At 43.2% G+C, this 23988-nt stretch overlaps 1 protein-coding gene across 6 annotated transcripts in view; it reads left to right on the plus strand.

Moving 5' to 3' along the window:
• LOC106582863 (inositol 1,4,5-trisphosphate-gated calcium channel ITPR1) overlaps positions 1-23988 on the plus strand; it is a 160468-nt gene that overhangs the window by 23556 nt on the left and 112924 nt on the right. For all 6 annotated transcript variants that reach the window (XM_014166417.3, XM_045705335.2, XM_045705336.2 and 3 more), the window contains exons 4-10: positions 13741-13856; positions 14395-14481; positions 17697-17855; positions 19739-19837; positions 20656-20739; positions 20850-20996; positions 23828-23923. In XM_014166417.3, the coding sequence (XP_014021892.2) occupies positions 13741-13856; positions 14395-14481; positions 17697-17855; positions 19739-19837; positions 20656-20739; positions 20850-20996; positions 23828-23923 (788 nt within the window). The remainder of the gene's footprint in view (positions 1-13740; positions 13857-14394; positions 14482-17696; positions 17856-19738; positions 19838-20655; positions 20740-20849; positions 20997-23827; positions 23924-23988) is intronic.

Raw genomic sequence — 23988 nt, forward strand, 5'->3', positions numbered from 1 at the left:
CTATGAGACTCAAAATTGAGTTCAGGTGCATCCTGTTTCTATTGGTCATACTTGAGATGTTTCTTGATTTGAGTCCACCTGTGGTAAATTCAATTGATTGAACATGATTTGGAAAGGCACACACCTGTCTAAATAAGGTCCCACAGTTGACAGTGCATGTCAGAGCAAAAACCAAGCCATGAGGTCGAAGGAATTGTCGTTAGAGCTCAGAGACAGGATTGTGTGGATGCACAGATCTGGGGAAGGTTACTAAAACATTTCTGGAGCTTTGAAGGTCCCCATGAACACAGTGGCTTCTTCCTAGAACTGGCCGCCCAGCCAGACTAAGCAATCGGGGGAGAAGGGCCTTGGACAGGGAGGTGACCAAGAACCCGATGGTCACTCTGACAGAGCTCCAGAGTTCCTCTGTGGAGATGAGAGCCTTCCAGAAGGACAGCCATCTCTGCAGCACTCCACCAATCAGGCCTTTATGGTAGACTGGCCAGACGGAAGCCACTCCTCAGTAAAAGGCACATGACAGACCGCTTGGAGTTTGCTAAAAGGCACCTAAAGGACTCTCAGACCATGAGAAACAAGATTCTCTGGTCTGATGAAACCAAGATTGAACTCTTTGGCCTGAATGCCATGTGTCACTTCTGGAGGAAACCTGGCAGCATCCCTACAGTGAAGTCTTTCAGCGGCAGGAACTGGGAGTCTTACTTAGGATCGAGGGAAAGGTGAACGGAGCAAAGTACTGAGAGATCTTTGATGAAAACCTGCTCCAGAGCGCTCAGGACCTCAGACTCGGGCAAAGGTTCACCTTCCAACAGGACAATGATTCTAAGCACACAGCCAAGACAATGCAGGAGTTGCTTCGGGAGCAATCTCTGAATGTCCTTGAGTGACCCAGCCATAGCTCGAACCTGATCTAACATCTCTGGAGAGACCTGAAAATAACTGTGCAGTGACGCTCCCCATCCAACCTGAAAGAGCTTGAGAGGATCTGCAGAGAAGAATGGGATAAACTCCCCAAATACAGGTGTGCGAAGCTTGTAGCGTCATACCTAAAAAGACTGGAGGCTATAATCGCTGCCAAAGGTGCTTCAACAAAGTACTGAGTAAGGGGTCTGAATACTTATGTAAATGTGATATTACATTTTTTTTATTTTCAAAATGTTGCTAAAATCAGTTTTTGCTTTGTCATCATGGACTATTGTGGATAGATTGAGTGGAAAACGTAACAAAATGTGACATAAGTTAAGAGGTCTGAATACTTTCCGAATACACTCTATATTGCACTCTCCATCCGGATATCGAAGATCACCTGCACTGTAGCACAATGGAAGATGATTGAATGTAAAGAGTCAATTTATTGCCTCTGGTTAGTTTGAGGTCAATTGTATGTTTTGCCGTATGGATGTTTTTGTGTTTTTTTTGGTGCAGGAGCTCAAGATAATTTGATGGACAGTGTCAATTCCTTCCTCTCAAGCAGCTGTCCAGTCTCCTGCTAGAGATTCAGGAGAATGAACCATCCATGCATCAGGTTTCAGACCTCTAACAGGACTCACCCAGATATATCACTGCTTAGTATTGAGAAAAAGAGGAATCAATAGCTAGCAGCAGAGTACCTTTTAGTTGTCTTTGTAGTCTTAATATACAGTTGAAGTCAGAAGTTCACATACACCTTAGCCAAAAACATTTAAACTCAATTTTTCACAATTACTGACATTTAATCCTAGTAAAAATTCCCTGTCTTAGGTCAGTTAGGATCACCACTTTATTTTAAGAATGTGAAATGTCAGAATAATAGTAGCGAGAATGATTTATTTCAGCTTTTATTTCTTTTATCACATTCCCAGAGTGTCAGAAGTTTACATACACTCAATTAGTATTTGGTAGCATTGCCTTTAAATTGTTTAACTTGGGTCAAACGTTTCAGGTAGCCTTCCACAAGCTTCCCACAATAAGTTGGGTGAATTTTGGCCCATTCCTCCTGACAGAGCTGGTGTAACTGAGTCAGGTTTGTAGGCCTCCTTGCTCGCACACGCTTTTTCAATTCTGCCCACACATTTTCTATAGGACTGAGGTCAGGGCTTTGTGATGGACACTCCAATACCTTGACTTTGTTGTCCTTAAGCCATTTTGCCACAACTTTGGAAGTATGCTTGGGGTCATTGTCCATTTGGAAGACGCATTTGCAACCGAGCTTTAACTTCCTGACTGATGTTTTGAGATGTTGCTTGAATATATCCACCAAATGTTCTATCCTCATGATGCCATCTATTTTGTGAAGTGCACCAGTCCCTCCTGCAGCAAAGCACCCCCACAACATGACGCTGTCACCCCCGTGCTTCATGGTTGGGATGGTATTCTTCGGCTTCCGAGCCTCCCCCTTTTTCCTCCAAACATAACGATGGTCATTATGGCCAAACAGTTCAAGTTTTGTTTCATCAGACCAGAGGACATTTTTACAAAAAGTACGATCTTTGTCCCCAAACTGTAGTCTGGCTTTTTATGGCGGTTTTAGAGCAGTGGCTTCTTCCCTGCTGAGCGGCTTTTCAGGTTGTCAATATAGGACTCGTTTTGCTGTGGATATACAGTGGGGCAAAAAAGTATTTAGTCAGCCACCAATTGTGCAAGTTCTCCCACTTAAAAAGATGAGAGAGGCCTGTAATTTTCATCATAGGTACACGTCAACTATGACAGACAAAATGAGGGGAAAAAATCCAGAAAATCACATTGTAGGATTTTTTATGAAATTATTTGCAAATTATGGTGGAAAATAAGTATTTGGTCACCTACAAACAAGCAAGATTTCTGGCTCTCACAGACCTGTAACTTCTTCTTTAAGAGGCTCCTCTGTCCTCCACTCGTTACCTGTATTAATGGCACCTGTTTGAACTTGTTATCAGTATAAAAGACACCTGTCCACAACCTCAAACAGTCACACTCCAAACTCCACTATGGCCAAGACCAAAGAGCTGTCAAAGGACACCAGAAACAAAATTGTAGACCTGCACCAGGCTGGGAAGACTGAATCTGCAATAGGTAAGCAGCTTGGTTTGAAGAAATCAACTGTGGGAGCAATTATTAGGAAATGGAAGACATACAAGACCACTGATAATCACCCTCGATCTGGGGCTCCACGCAAGATCTCACCCCGTGGGGTCAAAATGATCACAAGAACAGTGAGCAAAAATCCCAGAACCACACGGGGGGACCTAGTGAATGACCTGCAGAGAGCTGGGACCAAAGTAACAAAGCCTACCATCAGTAACACATTACGCCGCCAGGGACTCAAATCCTGCAGTGCCAGATGTGTCCCCCTGCTTATGCCAGTACATGTCCAGGCCCGTCTGAAGTTTGCAAGTGAGCATTTGGATGATCCAGAAGAGGATTGGGAGAATGTCATCTGGTCAGATGAAACCAAAATATAACTTTTTGGTAAAAACTCAACACGTCGTGTTTGGAGGACAAAGAATGCTGAGTTTCATCCAAAGAACACCATACCTACTGTGAAGCATGGGGGTGGAAACATCATGCTTTGGGGTTGTTTTTCTGCAAAGGGACCAGGACGACTGATCCGTGTAAAGGAAAGAATGAATGGGGCCATTTATCATGAGATTTTGAGTGAAAACCTCCTTCCATCAGCAAGGGCATTGAAGATGAAACGTGGCTGGGTCTTTCAGCATGACAATGATCCCAAACACACCGCCCGGGCAACGAAGGAGTGGCTTCGTAAGAAGCATTTCAAGGTCCTGGAGTGGCTTAGCCAGTCTCCAGATCTCAACCCCATAGAAAATCTTTGGAGGGAGTTGAAAGTCCGTGTTGCCCAGCGACAGCCCCAAAACATCACTGCTCTAGAGGAGATCTGCATGGAGGAATGGGCCAAAATACCAGCAACAGTGTGTGAAAACCTTGTGAAGACTTACAGAAAACGTTTGGCCTGTGTCATTGCCAACAAAGGGTATATAACAAAGTATTGAGATAAACTTTTGTTAATGACCAAATACTTATTTTCCACCATAATTTGCAAATAAATTCATAAAAAATCCTACAATGTGATTTTCTGGATTTTTTTTTTCTAATTTTGTCTGTCATAATTGAAGTGTACCTATGATGAAAGTTACAGGCCTCTCTCATCTTTTTAAGTGGGAGAACTTGCACAATTGGTGGCTGACTAAATACTTTTTTGCCCCACCTTAATACTTTTGTACTTGTTCCTCCAGCATCTTCACAATGTCCTTTGCTCTTGTTCTGGGATAGATTTCCACTTTTTGCACCAAAGTAAGTTCATCTCTAGAAGACAGAAGGAGTCTCCTTCCTGAGCGGTATGACGGCTCCGTGGTCCCATGGTGTTAGTACTTGCGTACTATTGTTTGTCCAGACGAACGTGGTACCTTCAGGCATTTGAAATTGCTCCCAAGGATGAACCAGACTTTTTTTTCTGAGGTCTTGGCTGATTTCTTTTGATTTTCCCATGATGTCAAGCAAAGAGGCGCTGAGTTTGAAGGTAGGCCTTGAAATACATCCACAAGTACACCTCCAATTGACTCAAATTATGTAAATTAGCTTATCAGAAGCTTTTAAAGCCATGACATAATTTTCTGGAACTTTCCAAGCTGTTTAAAAGCACAGTCAACGTAGTGTATGTAAACTTCTGACCCACTGGAATTGTGATACAGTGAATTTTAAGTGATATAATCTGTCTGTAAACAATTGTTGGAGAAATGACTTGTGTCATGCACAAAGTAGATGTCCTAACCGACTTGCCAAAACTATTGTTTGTTAACAATAAATGCATGGAGTGGTTGAAAAATGAGTTTTAATGACTCCAACCTAAGTGCATGTAAACTTCCGACTTCAACTGTATGTTTTCGTGACGCTTTTGTTCATTTTCTGGCTTTACCATTCTCATTTTTGACTGAGAATAGGCCTACATTAGGTCTTTAGCCACATTTTGGAATCGTTTTTCTGCTCAATGGCTTGCATTGTCAAGATGGTGAGATGTTTTTGTTGTGGTTTGCACAACTGTTGTTTTGGTTCCCCAAATAGCCACAGTAGACATGTCCACTACTGGACATTCGTCTATTTAATCATCTAGGCTTGGATGGATGAACCTTAGTTGCAGCAATGGGAGTGACTGAAGTTATCTGGACTGATGTTGTGTTGGGCAGTTATACTGTAGGTCACCAGAGTTTTTGTCTGAGGGGTTGGCCTACAAGAGTATTGGTAGACATTGGCAGCAGGGTCCATTCCTATCTCCAGCTCCTTTTCCCACTGACCTCCCTACCTTATTTGGCAATGCTGTCTAACTAGCGAAAAATGAAAGGGAAGGAAGAATTCTGCTTTTAGTAAAGAGAGCAAATCTCAGATGCATTTAATTAGAGACCTGGCTACCTACTTGAACCATTTAGTTGTCTTGATCCTGCCCTCCCTGCTAAACATCTGTCCTAAATGTTCATATTTTTTCTCTTTGTCAAAAATAGAGCACAAGGTCCTGCACTGATGAACTGCTTCCCCCTCGACTTTTCCCACCATGTCCAGCCCTGTCTTGTGCTTTTGTATTATAATAATACACCATGGTGTTTGATTCGATGCAAGACCAGGCAGTTCATTTTAGCAAGACAAGTGCAAAGTGTGTTCATGCCACAGTACAGAAGAAAAACCATATGCTGATTTCCTGGAACCAAACCAGACCTTACATCTCTGACATGCAGAAGCACACTCACTCAGGGAGCAGCACTCTGCGCTTGGTTGGAGATTGATCAATACTCAACTGTGATACTAAACTCAGCAAAAAAAGAAAAGTCCTCTCACTGTCAACTGAGTTTATTTTCAGCAAACTTAACATGTGTAAATATTAGTATGAACATAAGATTCAACAACTAAGACATAAAGTGAACAAGTTTCACAAACATGTGACTAACAGAAATTGAATAATGTGTCCCTGAAAAAAGGGGGGGTCAAAATCAAAAGTCAGTATCTGGTGTGGCCACCAGCTGCATTAAGTACTGCAGTGCATCTCCTCCCCATGGACTGCACCAGATTTGCCAGTTCTTGCTGTGAGATGTTACCCCACTCTTCCACCAAGGCACCTGCAAGTTCCCGGACATTTCTGGGGGGAATGGCCCTAGCCCTCACCCTCCGATCCAACAGGTCCCAGATGTGCTCAATGGGATTGAGATCCGGGCTCTTCGCTGGCCATGGCAGAACACTGACATTCCATAATTCAATAGGATTGAGATCCAGGCTCTTCGCTGGCCATGGCAGAACACTGACATTCCTGTCTTGCAGGAAATCACGCACAGAATGAGCAGTATGGTTGGCTCAGTGGGTAGAGCATGGTGTTTGCAACGCCAGGGTTGTGGGTTCGATTCCCACGGGGGGCCAGTACAAAAAATGCATGAAATGAAATGTATGCATTCACTACTGTAAGTCGCTCTGGATAAGAGCGTCTGCTAAAATGACCAAAAAAAATAATGTAAAAAAATGTGGCATTGTTGTGATGGAGGGTCATGTCAGGATGAGCCTGCAGGAAGGGTACCACATGAGGGAGGAGGATGTCTTCCCTGTAACGCACAGCCTTGAGATTACCTGCAATGACAACAAGCTCAGTCTGATGATGCTGTGATACACCCCCCCCCCCCCCCCCAGACCATGACAGACCCTCCAACTCCAAATCGATCCCGCTCCAGAATACAGGCCTATGGTGTAACGCTCATTCCTTCAACGATAAATGCGAATCCGATCATCACCCTTGGTGAGACAAAGCTGCAACTCATCAGTGAAGATCACTTTTTGTGAGTCCTGTCTGGTCCAGCGACAGTGGGTTTGTGCCCATAGGCGACGTCTGGTGAGGACCTGCCATACAACAGGCCTACAAGCCCTCAGCCTATTGCGGACAGTCTGAGCACTGATGGAGGGATTGTGCGTTCCTGGTGTAACTCTGGCAGTTGTTGTTGCCATCCTGTACCTGTCCCGCAGGTGTGATGTTCGGATGTACCGATCCTGTGCAGGTGTTGTTACACGTGGTCTGTCACTGCGAGGACGATCAGCTGTCCGTCCTGTCTCCCTGTAGCGCTGTCTTAGGAGTCTCACAGTACAGACATTGCAATTTATTGCCCTGGCCACATCTGCAGTCCTCATGCCTCCTTGCAGCATGCCTAAGGCACGTTCACGCAGATGAGCAGGGACCCTGGGAATCTTTCTTTTGGTGTTTTTCAGAGTCAGTAGAAAGGCCTCTTTAGTGTCCTAAGTTTTTATAACTGTGACTTAAATTGCCTACCGTCTGTAAGCTGTTAGTGTCTTAATGACACTTCCACAGGTGCATGTTCATTAATTGTTTCTGATTCATTGATCAAGCGTGGGAAACAGTGTTTAAACCCTTTACAATGAAGATCTGTGAAGTTATTTGGATTTTTACAAATTATCTTTGAAAGACAGGGTCCTGAAAAAGGGATGTTTTGTTTTTTCTGTTGAGTTTATAAGAAGGACAGTCATAGTGTTTGTAGAGTGAGCCCATCCTTCTAGAAACTGTCATCATTGGCCAGTGGAATGAGATAGCCATGTTTAACTCGATATATCATATCTCTTTTTGAAGTATCAAAATGTCAGGGGCATTATCTTGTGAATTTATAAGCAAAGCCCTGCTCTAGACCTTGTGACATGTCATGAACAAAAATGTGATTCCGCATTCAATAGGTTCTCCACACCAAATAATGCTACCTAACATTACACTGCTTCAATCAATTCATCATGCGCCTGAGAAAATGGGCACCCCACTTTGCAGGCAGCTGGTCACTCACACACTCACTGCACGGCTGCTTGACAGTTCCCTTCAGTTTGTTCTACCTATCTAGCTAGCTAAAGAAATAACTGAACTTTAGTTAGCAAAAATATACAAAAACTTAACAGTAGGCCTATACCTAGCTGTCTGTTTTTTAAGTCTGATGACACACAAGTGTTGAAACAAATGAGGAAAGATGAAATCCTGATTTAGCAGGTAGTATTAGCTAGCTAGCTGTACCAGTTTTAGCTGGCTAGCTAGTTTTTTTCACTGCGCTTGCTGGCTCAGTAATATTATATTGAAGCCAGTCACTTAATAAAATTGGGAAAGAGTCTATTACCAAAGTACAGTTGTTCCTGGAGTGCTTAAGAACTTTTGAAGCTGTAATTTCTCCAAAATACGAAATAAATGCCTGTTAAGCAGCAGTTTGTTTACTGCCATACTAGCTCTGGGCCTGGTTTCCCGATAGCTATGGACGAGTGTTTTAAATCAAATGTATTTATAAAGCCCTTTTTACATCAGCAGGTGTCACAAAGTGCTTAAACAGAAACCTAGCCTAAAACCCCAAAAAGCAAGCAATGCAGATATAGACCAGTGGCTAGGAAAAACTCCCTAGAAAGGCAGGAGCTTAAGAAGAAACCTAGAGAGGAACCAGGCTCTGAGGGGTGGCCAGTCCTTTTCTGACTGTGCCGGGTGGAGACCAGGTGGACTGTGGACAGCCAGGAGTCATCAGGCCAATTAGTCCTGAGGCATGGTCCTAGAGCTCAGGTCCTTCGGGAGGGCAGGGAGAGAGGGAGAATTAGAGGGAGCATACTTAAATTCACACAGGACACCAGATAAGACAGGAGAATTAAACCAGATATAATAGACTGAGGGGTGGGCAACACGGTTTCCCCATCCAACAATACCCCCGGACAGGGCCAACCAGGCAGGATATAACCCCACCCACTTTGCCAAAGCACAGCCCCCACACCACTAGAGGGATATCAACAGACCACCAACTTACTACCCTGAGACAAGGCGGAGTATAGCCCACGAAGATCTCCTACACCGCATGAACCCGAGGGGGCGCAAAACCGGACAGGAAGATCACGTCAGTGACTCAACCCATTCAAGTGACGCACACCTCCTAGGGACGGCATGGAAGAGCACTAGTAAGCCAGTGACTCAGCCCCCGTAATATGGTCAGAGGCAGATAATCCCAGTGGAGTGAAGGGAGCCGGCCAGGCAGAGACAGCAAGGGCGGTTTGTTGCTCCAGTGCCTTGTCGTTCACCTTCGCACCCCTGGGTCAGACTACACTTAATCATAGGCCCTACTGAAGAGATGAGTCTTCAGTAAAGACTTTATCCGGGTAGCCGGAGAGTAGAGCATTGCAGTAGTCTATTCTAGGAGTGACAAAAGTGTGGATTAGCTTTTCTGCATCATTTTTGGACAAAATGTTTCTGATTTTTCAATGTTACGAAGATGGAAAAAAGCTGCCCTTGAAGTATTCATGATATGTTCGTCAAAAGAGAGATCAGGGTCCAGAGTAACGCACAGGTCCTTCACAGTTTTATTTGAGACGACTGTACAACCATCAAGCTTAATTGTCAGATCCAACAGCAGATCTCTTTGTTTCTTGGGACCTAGAACTAGCATCTCTGTTTGGTTCGAGTTTAAAAGTCAAACATTTGCCATCCACTTCCTTATGTCTGAAACACAGTCTTTCACGGTAGACAATTTTGGGGCTTCACCATGTTTCATCGAGATGTACAGCTGTGTGTTGTCTGCATAGTAGTGAAAGTTGACATTGTGCTTCCGAATGACATCACCAAGAGGTAGAATATATATATAGTGAAAACAATAGTGGTCCTAAAACGGAACCTTGAGGAACAACGAAACGTACAAATTAAATCAAATTTTACTGGTCACATACATACACATGGTTAGCAGATGTTATTGCGAGTGTAGCGAAATGCTTGTACAAATGATTTGTCAGAGTTTAATTCATCACTGCTGAAGTGAAAGCCATCCTCTCTTGGGGAATGCTGCTTTTTAGTTAACTTTGCGACAGTATCAAAAAATAAATGTTGGATTGTTCTTATTCTCCTCAATTAGGTTGGAAAAATAGGCTGATCGAGCAGCAGTAAGGGCTTTTTAATATTGTAAGGTACTGACTTTCCAAGCTATTTTCTGGTACTGTCTTTCCGTTCCAATTTTCTGGAAACTTGCTTCAGGGCTCGAGTATTTTCTGTATACCAGGGAACTCATTTCTTGTGAGAAATGTTTTTTGTTTTAAGGGGTGAGACTGCATCTAGGGTATTACAAAAGGTTACATTTAGATCCCCAATTAGGTGGTTAACTGATTTTTATACTCTGACATCCTTGGGTAGGTGGAGGGAGTCTGGAAGGGCATCTAGGAATCTTTGGGTTGTCCGAAAATTTATAGCATGGCTTTTGATAATCCTTGGTTGGGGTCTAATCAGATTATTTGTTGCGATTGCAAACGTAATAAAATGGTGGTGCGATAGTCCAGGATTATGAGGAAAAACAGTTAGATCCACAATATTTGTTCCACGGAACATAATTCGATCTAGGGTATGACTGTGGCAATGCATGGGTCTGGAGACATGTTGGACAAAATCAACTGAGTCAATGACCAAAACCAACTGAGCCGAAAGCCTTTTGGAGTGGGTCTGTGGACTTGTCCATGTGGATATTGAAGTCACCAAAAATTTGAATATTATCTGCCATGACTACAAGGTCCGATAGGAATTCAGGGAACTCAGTGACGAATGCTGTATACAGCTCAGGAGGCCTGTAAACAGTAACTATGGATAACAATATCCCTATATTCTCTACACTCGCCAGTTTTAGCTTTAGCCCTGCCCCCTGGTAAACAGTGTATGATCGCTGGATTATTATTTTTAAGTGTATATTGCGTGTAATGGAGTCACTAATGACGAGGGTTTTAAATTTGTCAGAGCTAATGGTAGGAGGCTTCGGTGGCTCAGACCCCGTCGTAACGGGTGGAGGAGAGAGCTTAGAAGGCTCGGCATCTGACTCTGACTCGTTGCTTAATGGGGAGAACCTGTTTTAAAGTTTATGTTGGCTGAATTAGCGACACCGGTAGAGCATGCCGACAGCATTTCTTTCCAGAAGATTTGAAAAAATTGTCTGGGGGGGGGGGATTTATACAACTATCTGTACTTACTGGTGACAGATGCTGTTTCATCCTTTCCTACACTTAAATTGCCCTTGCCTAACGATTGCATATGAAGCTGGGCTTACAACTCTGCTATCCTCACAATAAGGTGATAGTTCTCCTGTAGATTATGAGTACAGCGACTGCAATTAGATGGCATAGCGTTAATGTTACTACTGAGCTTTTCGGCTGGTGGAGATCCTGTAGAACCATGTCCAGATAAAGCGTCCGGGGTGGAAAAAGTAGAAAAAAAATGATAAAGTTCAGCGATGAAAAAAGTAAAATGTTGGTAAATGGGTTAAATGCATACTTTTAATTAAATGGTTATTAAAAGTAAAAAAAAAAAAGTTTGGCAGGTAGCAACAAGCAGCACGGAGGCAACGCAGAGATGTGACGTCACAGTTCATTTTCAAGATGCATCGTTCATATAACGGCCGAAACAACTCACGCAAAAGGGAGAACTTTAAATAAGTGAGTTGTTGAAGCATGTGTTGATACTGATAGGATCGAAAGAAAGGCAGCGCTGATCTCGGATCAGCTTTCTTCATTCAAATCTTACCTTAACATTAGAATTATTCTACAATACTGGCGACGGATCAGCTCTTAGAAAGATATTATTGCATATTTGGCTGGCTGCAAACTATGCTGCTTATTCTAATGCTTACCCTATAATGATGCACTAAATCACAGATTTGGCACATCATTGCCCACATGTTGTTACACATCATGAAATATATTGAGGGAAAAATTACAGAGAGTAGCATACAATAAGCAAAATAGAACTCAATTGATTGAACATTAAATGTATTTCAATATGATCTAAAAACTGTATATAGGCCTATGTAGCCAAAACTGTATTTATATTTTATTTGCAGTCATCTCAGTTTTCATTCATCTTTTTATTCTTTGAGTGTTTGTAACCATTTCAAAGACAGTTTGGAGATTTAGTGGTGCTGCTATGAAGGTTCTAAAAATTAATTTAGCCTTAAAATGATTTTGGGGAAACTGGGCCCAGAACAAAAAATTCAGCCTACATTGAATGCATGAAGTGAATACTGTGCTGGTAGTGAACTACTTTGTTAAAAGTCAGAAGTTCCTTCTGGAACTGAAGTTCTAGTGTATTGTGGGTATCTATTGCACATTTCAAGGTTCCAGAGTTATTGGGATTCCAGAGAAATGACTCTGAGATTGGTCAGTAATGGATATGGATGTAGAACAATGGAGCTCTTGTGCGGTTCTGAAAGTCCTATCAGTCATGGCTACAGTTCCCGCTGCACAGTGAGAGGATAGCATTCTCTTGCAGTGTTTTACAGGCTTTGCATTTGAATTATAGCAGAGTCTATTGAGGGAAATTCAAGAGATGGCCTCAAGTGATGACATGACCAAGCGCTATGGCATCAGCATGTTGCAACCTTATTTGCCTAAGTTTCCTCATGGGGCTTCAAGGTTGGTTTGGGATGGAGCAGTGTACTCCTCTTCACCCTACCTCTCCAGCCTCTCACAGGCCTCATCACTCCTCCAGGTAGCCACAGCAACAGGACTGAGACTCCATGCAAGACTCTGTGTGCCTGAGCACTGAACAGAGGGAAAGTGTACCTGGCTAAATCCTAAGATCCCTGTTGAGTATTAATAGCCCTGTTAAGCTATTTAAAAGGACTGGTTTCCATGGAGCTTTAACCCAGCATTTTAAACCTCACTTCTTCCTCTCTGATGTGGGATTGGTACATTGCAACAGTAATTGCTTTGGTGACATGTCTGACACTTAGGTGTGTTTCTCTAGGAAATATTACCCGCTGCTAGGACGACTCATTCCTGTCAGTGATAGACTGTCTCTGATTGTAGTCATACACTTCTCAGAGAGCTGTGGTAACATGGATGAAAGGAGAAGGCGATGGTATTTGAAGAATGTCACCTGTTGAGTCTTTTATCATTGGATCGTCACAGTCTGGCAGAGTATGCTGTATTTAATGTGACTGTGACAATTCTGTACTAAGTATTGTATATAGTAGTACATTATTATATTATTTGGTACAGTGGGCCTGCTGTGTAAACTTCCATTTATTTGATCTAAAGCAGCATTGTTTTAAGCATTTCAATGGCCTGTTTTATGTTGATTCCTGTCTGTTCCTCAATGTTTGCACTGTGGGTTGTGTCATACTGTACCCTGCCATTTCCTGCACAGTTTGCCAACTGTTGTTAAAAAAAGAAAAAACACAACCCTTCCTTCGTACTTTGTATCATTTGCTTACACCCCTCCCAATTCTGTCCTCCTATCCTAATTCCCCTAACATGGTCTTCTTCACTCCATAAACCCACTTCCTCTCCCTCGCTCATTTACCTATCCGTCTCTCCTATTGTCCCTGGCTCTCTTCTCTTCACCTCCTCCTGTGCTTATCCATCCCGCTCTTCCCTCTCCCCCACCATGCATCCCATGACAGCTAATCCCTGTACTGTGGCGTTCGTTGGACGAGTTTTGTGGTGGCGCTTGGTGCTCACTGGAACGGCAATTGTGTACACCTGTCACAGATAATCAGGTCCCCCATTGTGCCTTGCCGGTAGCCAGCCTCGGGGACTGGAGGAGGAACTAGGCTTTTCTGTCAGGACTCACCATCATCCTGTTGTATTGATTTAGAGATATTCATGTTCTTGTTATACTGACAACCAATTACTCCTCGCCCTTTTGGTAACTATTCCCACCACTTTATTCATCATGCACTCAATGTTATGGATTTGATGATAAATCAGCACATCTGTTCTCTGACTCTCCTTCTCTGTTCTTCTTTCCAGACTGCCTTTTCAAGCTGTGCCCCATGAACAGGTACTCTGCACAGAAACAGTTCTGGAAGGCAGCAAAACCAGGGGGAAACAGCACCACTGACACAGTACTACTGAACAAACTCCACGTGAGTACCCTCATCCCACTGGTTTCTGTTCATTGTTCTCTAACGCAACTGCTTCCCATTCTGCATTCTGGTTCTTTTCTGGTTCTAATCTGCATGCGGTGCTGTGTTGTTGAGGTCGAGAAAATCATTATAAGTGAGACACCACTTTTATTACACGCCATAAACCCAGATCGGTATTTCATAAAGTACTGCATCTTATTCTTAATGTGTTTTTGGAGCACTAAATCTAAAGGCATGGACAGACCGGTAGGATTGTCGAGCGTCTCCGGCCCGAGAGTACTTTGCACCTCTGAACAGAGTACTGGCCGTAATTTGCATACCAAGTGCAAACCGATTCTACATGTAGAAACAAGTGAAAATGACGGCAATCACCAACGGTGGGCGGTCCCATTTAAACACACCGCGTAGACAGCAAGCGAATGAACAGCGAACAACCGGCCCCGAACTGTGCAGACCGACAATCGGTCTGTTGAGTTTTTTTCGCTTTCGTTTGTGGCTATTGTATTGTCTGACATAATATGTTATCCCTATGTTTCAGCATGCTGCTGATCTGGAGAAGAAACAGAATGAATCTGAGAACCGAAAGCTGCTAGGAACTGTAATCCAATACGGAAATGTCATTCAGGTATGACCGGGAAGAGTAAGGGTAATGTGGTAACAAGGAGATTGAGTTTGGTATAGCCATACCATGACAGTGTCATTAAGGTTAGGGAAGAGCCTGGAGCAGAAAGCCATTAATTCAGACAATTATCATCCAGGCCTTATCATCCTCTGCATATTTGACCAGTGAAAGTTTACTACACCGAAGTGAGATTATCAGGTCACAGGGAAACCGGTCTAATGGACCACTAGAAGTAGGTGTGCTCTATAGTAGGGGAGAGTGGGGTAAGTTGCATCAAAGGGTTAAGTTGAGGTCCCTTGTTTCTAGGAAACCATACAGAAAACCAATAATTTGACCAAATATTTAGGAAGAGGTCACCAAGTCGAATGAATGTATTGTGTTAGAGGTTTAATGATGCTTGTATCTAAACCAAAGTAGATATTTATTTATATTTTTCTATTCATCAGTTGGGGTCTCTATAAGCTTCAATATGAGTTCCTAAACCTAGCATGAAAGTGTATCCTTGTAGCTGTGGGGGCTAATATAGTCAAAATGTTTGCCTTGGAGTAAGTTGAGCCAATGGAAGTTCAGCAAATTGAAGTGTTTTCTTCCCAGGTGTAATGCAAGGCATTATAGCTGGGATATGAGGTAAGAACAGGGCCTGGAATATGTTAAAAATTAGGTATTAAGCCTGTGTTAAAATATGCTTAAAATTATTAATAAACAAAAAAGCGATTGTGTTGAAAACTGTAATGTTCACATGAATTCTGATTTTTTGGGGGGGATACACAACATCCTAAAATATATGTAGATATCTTTGTTAGAAAGAATAAACATTTTTCCTTGAAGGAGTGACGCCGAATGTAAAAATGCCTCAACTTACTCAACTCTCCCCTATGTCAGTTGGTGTCAAGTGACAGACCCATTGTATTAGCGATATCTATCATCTAAAAAGGCAAAACACCTGCATATATTTTAGGATAGCTATCTCCTGAAAAATGGTGCTCATGCTTTCAGAACTGTATTTGAGGAAGTTGTACAGTAGGCCAATGGGGTTTATGTGTTTTAGGGGTGTGATGACAGGAAAGGTATTGAGGGCAGTAGGGTACAGCTGTGCTCCTCTGCCAGTGTTTAATATTTAACACAGTCTTACTACACTAGTAAGTGGGTAGCTACAACACTTGAGAGAATGCATTGTAAACGCATATATCTGTAATTGTCTGAGACATTTTGAACTACTAGTTTTTTCAGTCCCGGCTTTCTCCCTCAAAACAAACAACCACAATCAGAAAGGTTGGTTAAGGTTTAGTCTCACAGTACCAATCAAATGTATTTACAAAGCCCTTTTTTACATCAGCCGATGTCACAAAGTGCTATACAGAAACCCAGCCTAAAACCCCAAACAGCAAGCAATGCAGATGGAGGATACCTGTTTGAGACGGCGAGGCTGGTTGAGGTCAATAGAGTAAACATGCCTGATTTATTTCTTGGTCATGAGATATAAACTCAGCAAAAAAAGAAACGTCCTCTCACTGTTAACTGCATTTATTTTCAGCAAACTTAACATGTGTAAATATTTGTATGAACATAGCAAGATTCAACAACTGAGACATAAACTGAACAAGTTCCACAGACATGTGACTAACAGAAATTGAATAATGTGTCCCTGAAAAAAGGGGGGGTCAAAAGTAACAGTCAGTATTTGGTGTGGCCACCAGCTGCATTAAGTACTGCAGTGCATCTCCTCCTCATGGACTGCACGAGATTTGCCAGTTCTTGCTGTGAGATGTTACCCCGCTCTTCCACCAAGGCATCTGCAAGTTCCCGGACATTTCTGGGGGGCATGGCCCTAGCCCTCACCCTCCGATCCAACAGGTCCCAGACATGCTCAATGGGATTGAGATCCGGGCTCTTCGCTGGCCATGGCAGAACACTGACATTCCTGTCTTGCAGGAAATCACGCACAGAACGAGCAGTATGGCTGGTGACATTGTCATGCTGGAGGGTCATATCAGGATTAGCTTGCAGGAAGGGTACCACATGAGGGAGGAGGAATTCTTCCCTGTAACGCACAGCGTTGAGATTGCCTGCAATGACAACAAGCTCAGTCCGATGATGCTGTGAAACACCACCCCAGACCATGACTGACCCTCCATCTCCAAGTCGATCCCATTCCAGAGTACAGGCCTCGGTGTAACGCTCATTCCTTCAACGATAAACGTGAATCCGACCATCACCCCTGGTGAGACAAAACCGCGACTCATCAGTGAAGAGCACTTTTTGCCTGTCCTGTCTGATCCAGCGACGGTGGGCTTGTGCCCATAGGCGACGTTGTTGCCGGTGATGTCTGGTGAGGACCTGCCTTACAACAGGCCTACAAGCCTTCAGTCCAGCCTCTCTCAGCCTATTGCAGACAGTCTGAGCACTGATGGATGGACTGTGCGTTTCTGGTGTAACTCGGGCAGTTGTTGTTGCCATCCTGTACCAGTCCCGCAGGTGTGATGTTCGGATGTACCGATCCTGTGCAGGTGTTGTTACACGTAGTATGCCACTGCGAGGATGATCAGCTGTCCGTCCTGTCTCCCTGTAGCACTGTCTTAGGAGTCTCACAGTACGGACATTGCAATTTATTGCCCTGGCCACATCTACAGTCCTCATGCCTCCTTGTAGCATGCCTAAGGCACGTTCATGCAGATGAGCAGGGACCCTGGGCATCTTTCTTTTGGTGTTTTTCAGAGTCAGTAGAAAGGCCTCTTTAGTGTCCTAAGTTTTCATAACTTGTGACCTTAATTGCCTACCGTCTGTAAGCTGTTAGTGTCTTAACGACCATTCCACAGGTGCATGTTGATTCATTATTTATGGTTCATTGAACAAACATGGGAAACAGTGTTTAAACCTTTGCAATGAAGATCTGTGAAGTTATTTGGATTTTTATTAATTATCTTTGAAAGACAGGGTCCTGAAAAAGGGGCACTTCTTTTTTTGCTGAGTTTATATCTGAACAAGTGCCTTGGATTATTCTTATATATATTAATAATAATAATCCAGGGGGAGAAAAGGGGCCATTCCTTTGGGGATATCTAGGAATGGCCACTGTGCCAATATTTGATGTCTAACTCCGACTCTCCTGGTAGATATACTCCATGATAGACTCAGACTGTGACATGCATCTGTACATTTATTATGTTTACATGCATGTATGAGTTTATAACTGTGTCTATTGTTTGCCACTGTTTCAGCTGTTGCACTTGAAAAGCAATAAGTACCTGACGGTGAATAAGCGACTCCCTGCCCTGTTGGAGAAGAATGCTATGAGGGTGACGCTGGACTCTGCAGGCAACGAGGGCTCCTGGTTTTACATTCAGCCCTTCTACAAACTGCGCTCCCTGGGAGACAGTGTGAGTGTCTAGCCCAGGGTTGGCTGTAGTGTGGGTCAAAGGTCAGATAGGAAGTCTTGTCATGTCTCTCTATAGAACAATGGTAAAGCCCAGACAACAGCCTTTCCTCTCAAGAGCAAGACGTGATGCTCATTGATTGTTCTGATTCTTAGCTATCGGTATTGTTCTCTTCAGGTTTCAATTTCTTAATTGGTGGATATGCCTAGCATTTGAACATTTAACCATTCAGGCTAGCTGGTCAAAGTTGTATTGTCAGTAGGCATCTAGATAAAGAGTGATTAAGAGCTTAACATGTAAAGATCTCATTGAAAGTTCACATGATGAGTCTGGCACACAAGATTATTAAAGCTCCTGGCGTCAGTGGCCACAGCAAAAATCCTTACCACAGGGATCTCTCGGACAGCACTTCTCTGTTAACGCTTGATACCGCTTTAGCTTATCTGCTTTATAAATAGAATCAGGGGTGTATAGAATTGACAAGTTGTACAAATACATGAATATATCATTACCTATTTTGACATTGTGATGGCTTCAGGGTGTGTACTAGTTCAATTGCAAGAAGGCTACCGTAGGTAAGTCCATCATCATTAGCTTTAGCCATTAGGGTATTTCTGGCTGAGTGACTCCTGTGCTGATGAGATGGTCCAGTGTGGCCACCTAGTGTTTGGTAGCCAACATGGTCTGATGTGAACAAGTCAACCAATATGTTATCATTATTTGCCTGGTGTTACATAGCACCAAGCACTAGTTATATACATTAAGAGGATAGTGGATGTTGACAGGAATTAATATGAATTATTATGGTAGTGCTCAGACATCTCAGACCTGTGTGGCGTGACATCCCGTGCGGCAGCAGGATTTCACCTGGCTGTTATAAGACCACAGCTGTTCTCTTTCATTGTGCAATCAACTGTTGCGAGAAGTGGAGAGCTTCTGGTTATCTTGAAGGGCACCTTCCCTCTGCTCTAAACTAATCTGACCCCTCCCTGTGTGCGTGTGCCAGAGCTGCCGTGTGTAGCAGCTCTGCTGGGGCCTCTGTAGATCAGCACACTCTGGAGAACCCTGATGGATGTACACATGCTATCAGTGGTTTTCTACATGATCATATATATGATAATGATGGCAGTTACATGCACACAATAAAGTGATTATTGTGGATACATATTTAATATAATAGTTTGTTTAAAATGTTTACGTGCTTTGCAAGAAGAACGATTTTGCTAAATAATCCTGTTTTACATGGACGCATCTGAAATCCGTCTACCTGATGGCACTCTGAAAATGCAGGAAATCGGCAATCAATATTAACGTTCTACCACAGGGAACATGTTAATTTTGGGAAGCATATTTGATTCTGAGTTGGGACATATAAAGTTTGTAAGTGAAGACTACTACCTCTAAGATGCGTACATTCAGTTGTTCTGAACTCACTTCACTTGCGCAAAAGGAGGAGGCTCTCGACTGGTGCGAGCACATGCGCAGCTAAAATACACCGCTGGAACACAGATTTTTAAGGTGTTTACATGTCCTAATAATTTTTAAATAATACTCAGAAAAGCAGGTGTTTTAATCAGCGTATACTTACTTAGATTTTGACCTCACGCCAATTCGGGTAAGCAGAGTAAGGTGTTTATATGAATATTGTATAATCAGCCTACTGCCATAATCAGTTTAATATTGAATTAATAAATAAATAAATATTAATATTGAATTATTAGTGTGCATGTAAAATACTCAATGCCACACAATCAGACTGTTCCTCTGTTTGTTGTGTCTCTGTGTCCATTTCTCTGTGTGTACATGTGTGGCCGTGATATTCTGTGTAGTTGATTATACTGTGTGTGTGTATAATAATGCTATTGATTGCTCCCCGGTCTGTCTAGGTGGTGATTGGAGACAAGGTGGTCCTTAACCCTGTGAACGCTGGACAGCCCCTTCACGCCAGCAGCCATCAGCTGGTGGACAACCCAGGATGCAATGAGGTAGAGTACATGTTTCATCTTGTGGAACAGAATCCATATTGGGAAAGTCTCTATTGTTTTATTAACCAAGGTGTCCCTGCACATTTCACTTCCTCGAGTAGTGCAGGTTTTAACTATGCTGAGAACTGTGCTTTGTTATTGTTCATTCTGTCCTCTCAAAGATGAGGAAACGCATTCATTAGTTCCTGTTTTATTTTTGTTGCGTACTAATCATCCTTGCTATATGTGAAGAATGGAGTGTAAAACGGCCAGATTGTCTTGAATTAATGAAGTGATGGTTGTTTATGCTAGTCCATACACCATTCTTAAAGCTCAACAGCCATAAAGACAAATGACAGCGCTAAAGGACAGTGTACGAAACATTAGAAACACCTTCCTAATATTGAGTTGCACCCCCTTTTGCCCTCAGAACAGCCTCAATTCGTCAGGGCGTGGACTCTACAAGGTGTCGAAAGCGTTCCACAGGGATGCTGGCCCATGTTGACTCTAATGCTTCCAACAGTTATGTCAAGTTGGCTGGATGTCCTTTGGGTGGTGGACCATTCTTCATACACACGGGAAACTGTTGAGCTTGAAAGTCCCAGCAGCGTTACAGTTCTTGACGCACTCAAACCGGTGCTCCTGGCACCTACTACCATACTCCGTTCAAAGGCACTTAAATCTTTTGTCTTGTCCATTCACATAGCACACACACAATCCATGTCCAAGGATTATAAATCCTTCTTTAACCCGTCATCTACACTGATGGAAGTATAACTGAGAATTAAACCAGGTCTTTCCTGACACAACTCACACATGCTTATCATTTTGTTTTTCAGGTGAACTCTGTAAACTGCAACACAAGTTGGAAAGTAGTTTTGTTCATGAAATGGAGTGACAACAAGGAGACTATTCTTAAAGGGGTAGGTACTCTGATTAGTTGATTGAAATGTATTGGACACAATAACACAAACAGGGTAGATGGCTCTCCTGCCCTCATTTTACTGACTGGTGTCTGTGTTTGTGTTGCCAGGGTGACGTTGTTCGGCTGTTCCATGCAGAGCAGGAGAAGTTCCTGACATGTGACGACTTCAAGAAGAAGGAGTACGTCTTTCTCAGGACTACAGGACGCCAGTCCGCCACCTCCGCCACTAGCAGCAAGGCATTGTGGGAAGTGGAGGTGAGCATAGAACAATGAGATATTAGATACATGGTGTAATTCATGGTACACAATCACATATGACACTGATATTTAAGGATATGGTTACACGATAACTTTGCATTGCCATGACATTCTGTAGGTTGTTCCAAAGCTAGTTACCCTGAGTAAGTCCTGGGGCCTAATTTCTCAATTTTGCGGAGAAACTATTCTAAAATGCTACTTACGAACAGAATTTAGAATGTCCGTTTGCAAAGAAAGTGTGATTTATCAAACAATCATACGAGCATCATACGCACACCGGTAGGAGATCTCCAATGAGATATACCAATATTGTTCTCAGCCTCAGTGCTCGTGCACAGCCTTGGCTATTTGCATTGCGAAACGCCCCTAATTAACCATATATGGTCAAAATCATAACTTTAAAGCCTGTGGGAAATATACAATGCCGTACCGTGATATACAATGGTGCAACCAACAAAATCTAAGAAGCATAAAACTTTTCCCAGACTGAAATAAAGGTGTTAGAGTCAGAGGTTGAGTACAACCAAAAGGTTTTATTTTGTGGCTTGACCAGTAAACATTTGAACAAACAGTAGCTACAAAGAGAGGTCCATTAGGATAATTCAAGTTGCTTTAGCAATGGCAAATATACTTCAAATGAGTAGGCAACACTCACCAATAAGCCATCCATCCTCAACAGCTCCCTCCTGTAGGCGCAGAGGCCAACATTGCTGTTGTGCAGAATGAACGAGCCGTGCGTTGCACCTGGCCACCTTGCCACCACATTCAGCAGCGTACTTTGTGCGTCACATAACCTATCACCAGCACATTAATTGAGTTGAAGCCTTTTCCGTAGTCGAACTCGTTTTGGGATGGGGCTTTTATTGCTCCGTTGGTATTTGGGAACCCATTCATTGCAAAGAAACCCCTCTTGACCGCAAACTGTTGTGCGATGGTGTGTGCCTGTGGCCAAAAACCAGAGGGTCCTTGCAAAAAACGATATCTGATATGCCAATCTGTACTTTCTGTAAAAAGGTCTCACCTGTCACAAAAAACGTGCTCTCTGCGAAATGCAGTGTCAAACAGAGCGAGATCAGCTATCTCGCATTCAGTTTCCCATTAACTTCAACAATAGTTTCACTTTCACACATGCCTTTTAATTTAACAATTACTGTACTTTATATGGATTATTATCATAACAAAATGCACTGATGTGGTCAAATTACACTACATGACCAAGAGTATGTGGACACCTGCTTGTTGAACATCTCATTCCAAAATCATGGGCATATTTGCAGTTGGTCCCCCCTTTGCTGCTATAACAGCCTCCACTCTTCTGGGAAGGCTTTCCATTACATGTTGGAACATTGCTGCAGGGACATGCTTCCATTTAGGCACGAGCAATAGTGAGGTCGGGCACTGATGTTGGGCGATTAGGCCTGGCTCGCAGTTGGCGCTCCAATTCATCCCAAAGGTGTTCGATGGGGTTGAGGTCAGGGCTCTGTGCAGGCCAATCAAGTTCTTCCACAACGATCTTGACAAACCATTTCTATATGGACCTCGCTTTGTGCACAGGGGCATTGTCATGCTGGAACTTGAAAGGGCCTTCCCCAAACTGTTGCCACAAAGTTGGAAGCACTGAATCGTCTAGAATGTCATTGTATACTGTAGCGTTAAGATTTCCCTTCACTGGAACTTAGGGGCCTAGCCCGAACCATGAAAAACAGCCCCAGACCAATATTCCTCCTCCACCAAACTTGACATTTTGCACTATGCATTTGGGCAGGTAGCGTTCCCCTGGCATCCACCAAACCCAGATGAATCAGTTGGACTGCCAGATGGTGAAGCAGATTCATCACTCCAGAGAACGCGTTTCCACTGCTGCAGAGTCCAATGGCGGTGAGCTTTATACCACGCCGACGCTTGGCATTAGGCTTGTGTGCGGCTGCTCGGCCATGGAAACTCATTTCATGAAGCTCACGACAAACAGTTATTATGCTGACGTGGCTTCCAGAGACAGTTTGGAACTCGGTAGTGAGTGTTGCAACCGAGGACAGACAATTTTTACGACCTTCAGCACCCGGCGGTCCCGTTCTGTGAGCTTGCGTGGCCTACCACTTTGCGGCTGAGCCGTTGTTGCTCCTAAACGTTTCCACAATAACATCACTTAAGTTGTTTGTGGCAGCTCTAGCGAGGCAGAAATTTGACGAACATGACTTGATGGAAAGGTGACATCCTATGACGGTGCCATATTGAAGAGTTCAGTCACTTTCAACAAGGCCATTCTACTGCCAATGTTTGTCTATGGAGATTGCATGGCTGTGAGCTCAATTTTATACAGTTGTCAGCAACGATTGTGGCTGAAATAGCCAAATCCACTAATTTGAAGGGGTGTCCACATGCTTTGTATATGTATGTATATGATATAGCCTGTTAAGATACTATGTTGCATGAATTCACAATGGAAATACAATGAAATCGAAGAATGATTGAATTCACACATTTTCAACATATATTTTCCCCATTCTCTAGGCTACTCTTGACAAGCAGTTCCCTCATTCCCCCACTTGGCACTGTGCATACACATGGTCATGGCTGTGTGTACATTTACATACACTCTCAAGCAAGCGTTCCCATTTTTACATCTCACACTTTGCGTGGAAATGATCCCACGCCTGGTTTACGCACATGTTTTTGCCTACACATGATTAATAAATGAGGCCCCTGGGATGGAGAGAACCAGGTGAAACCATGTGGGTCGTCCTGTATCTTATAAGATGTTTTTACTCGTATGTTATCAGTCCAGACAGCTGTTTCTCATGCTGTCAGGTTTTGCTTTCTTTTATCAGGTGGTCCACCATGACCCTTGTCGGGGCGGGGCTGGCTACTGGAACAGCCTGTTCCGGTTCAAACACCTTGCGACAGGATCATACCTGGCTGCTGAGGTGAGTCCTCTCACACTGACTGTAGTCATATTACATGGTAGTCTACCAACCAACCACTTGCATGG

This window comes from Salmo salar, chromosome 22, assembly GCF_965601325.2.
Source record: "Salmo salar chromosome 22, fSalSal1, whole genome shotgun sequence".
NCBI classification, from domain to species: domain Eukaryota; kingdom Metazoa; phylum Chordata; class Actinopteri; order Salmoniformes; family Salmonidae; genus Salmo; species Salmo salar.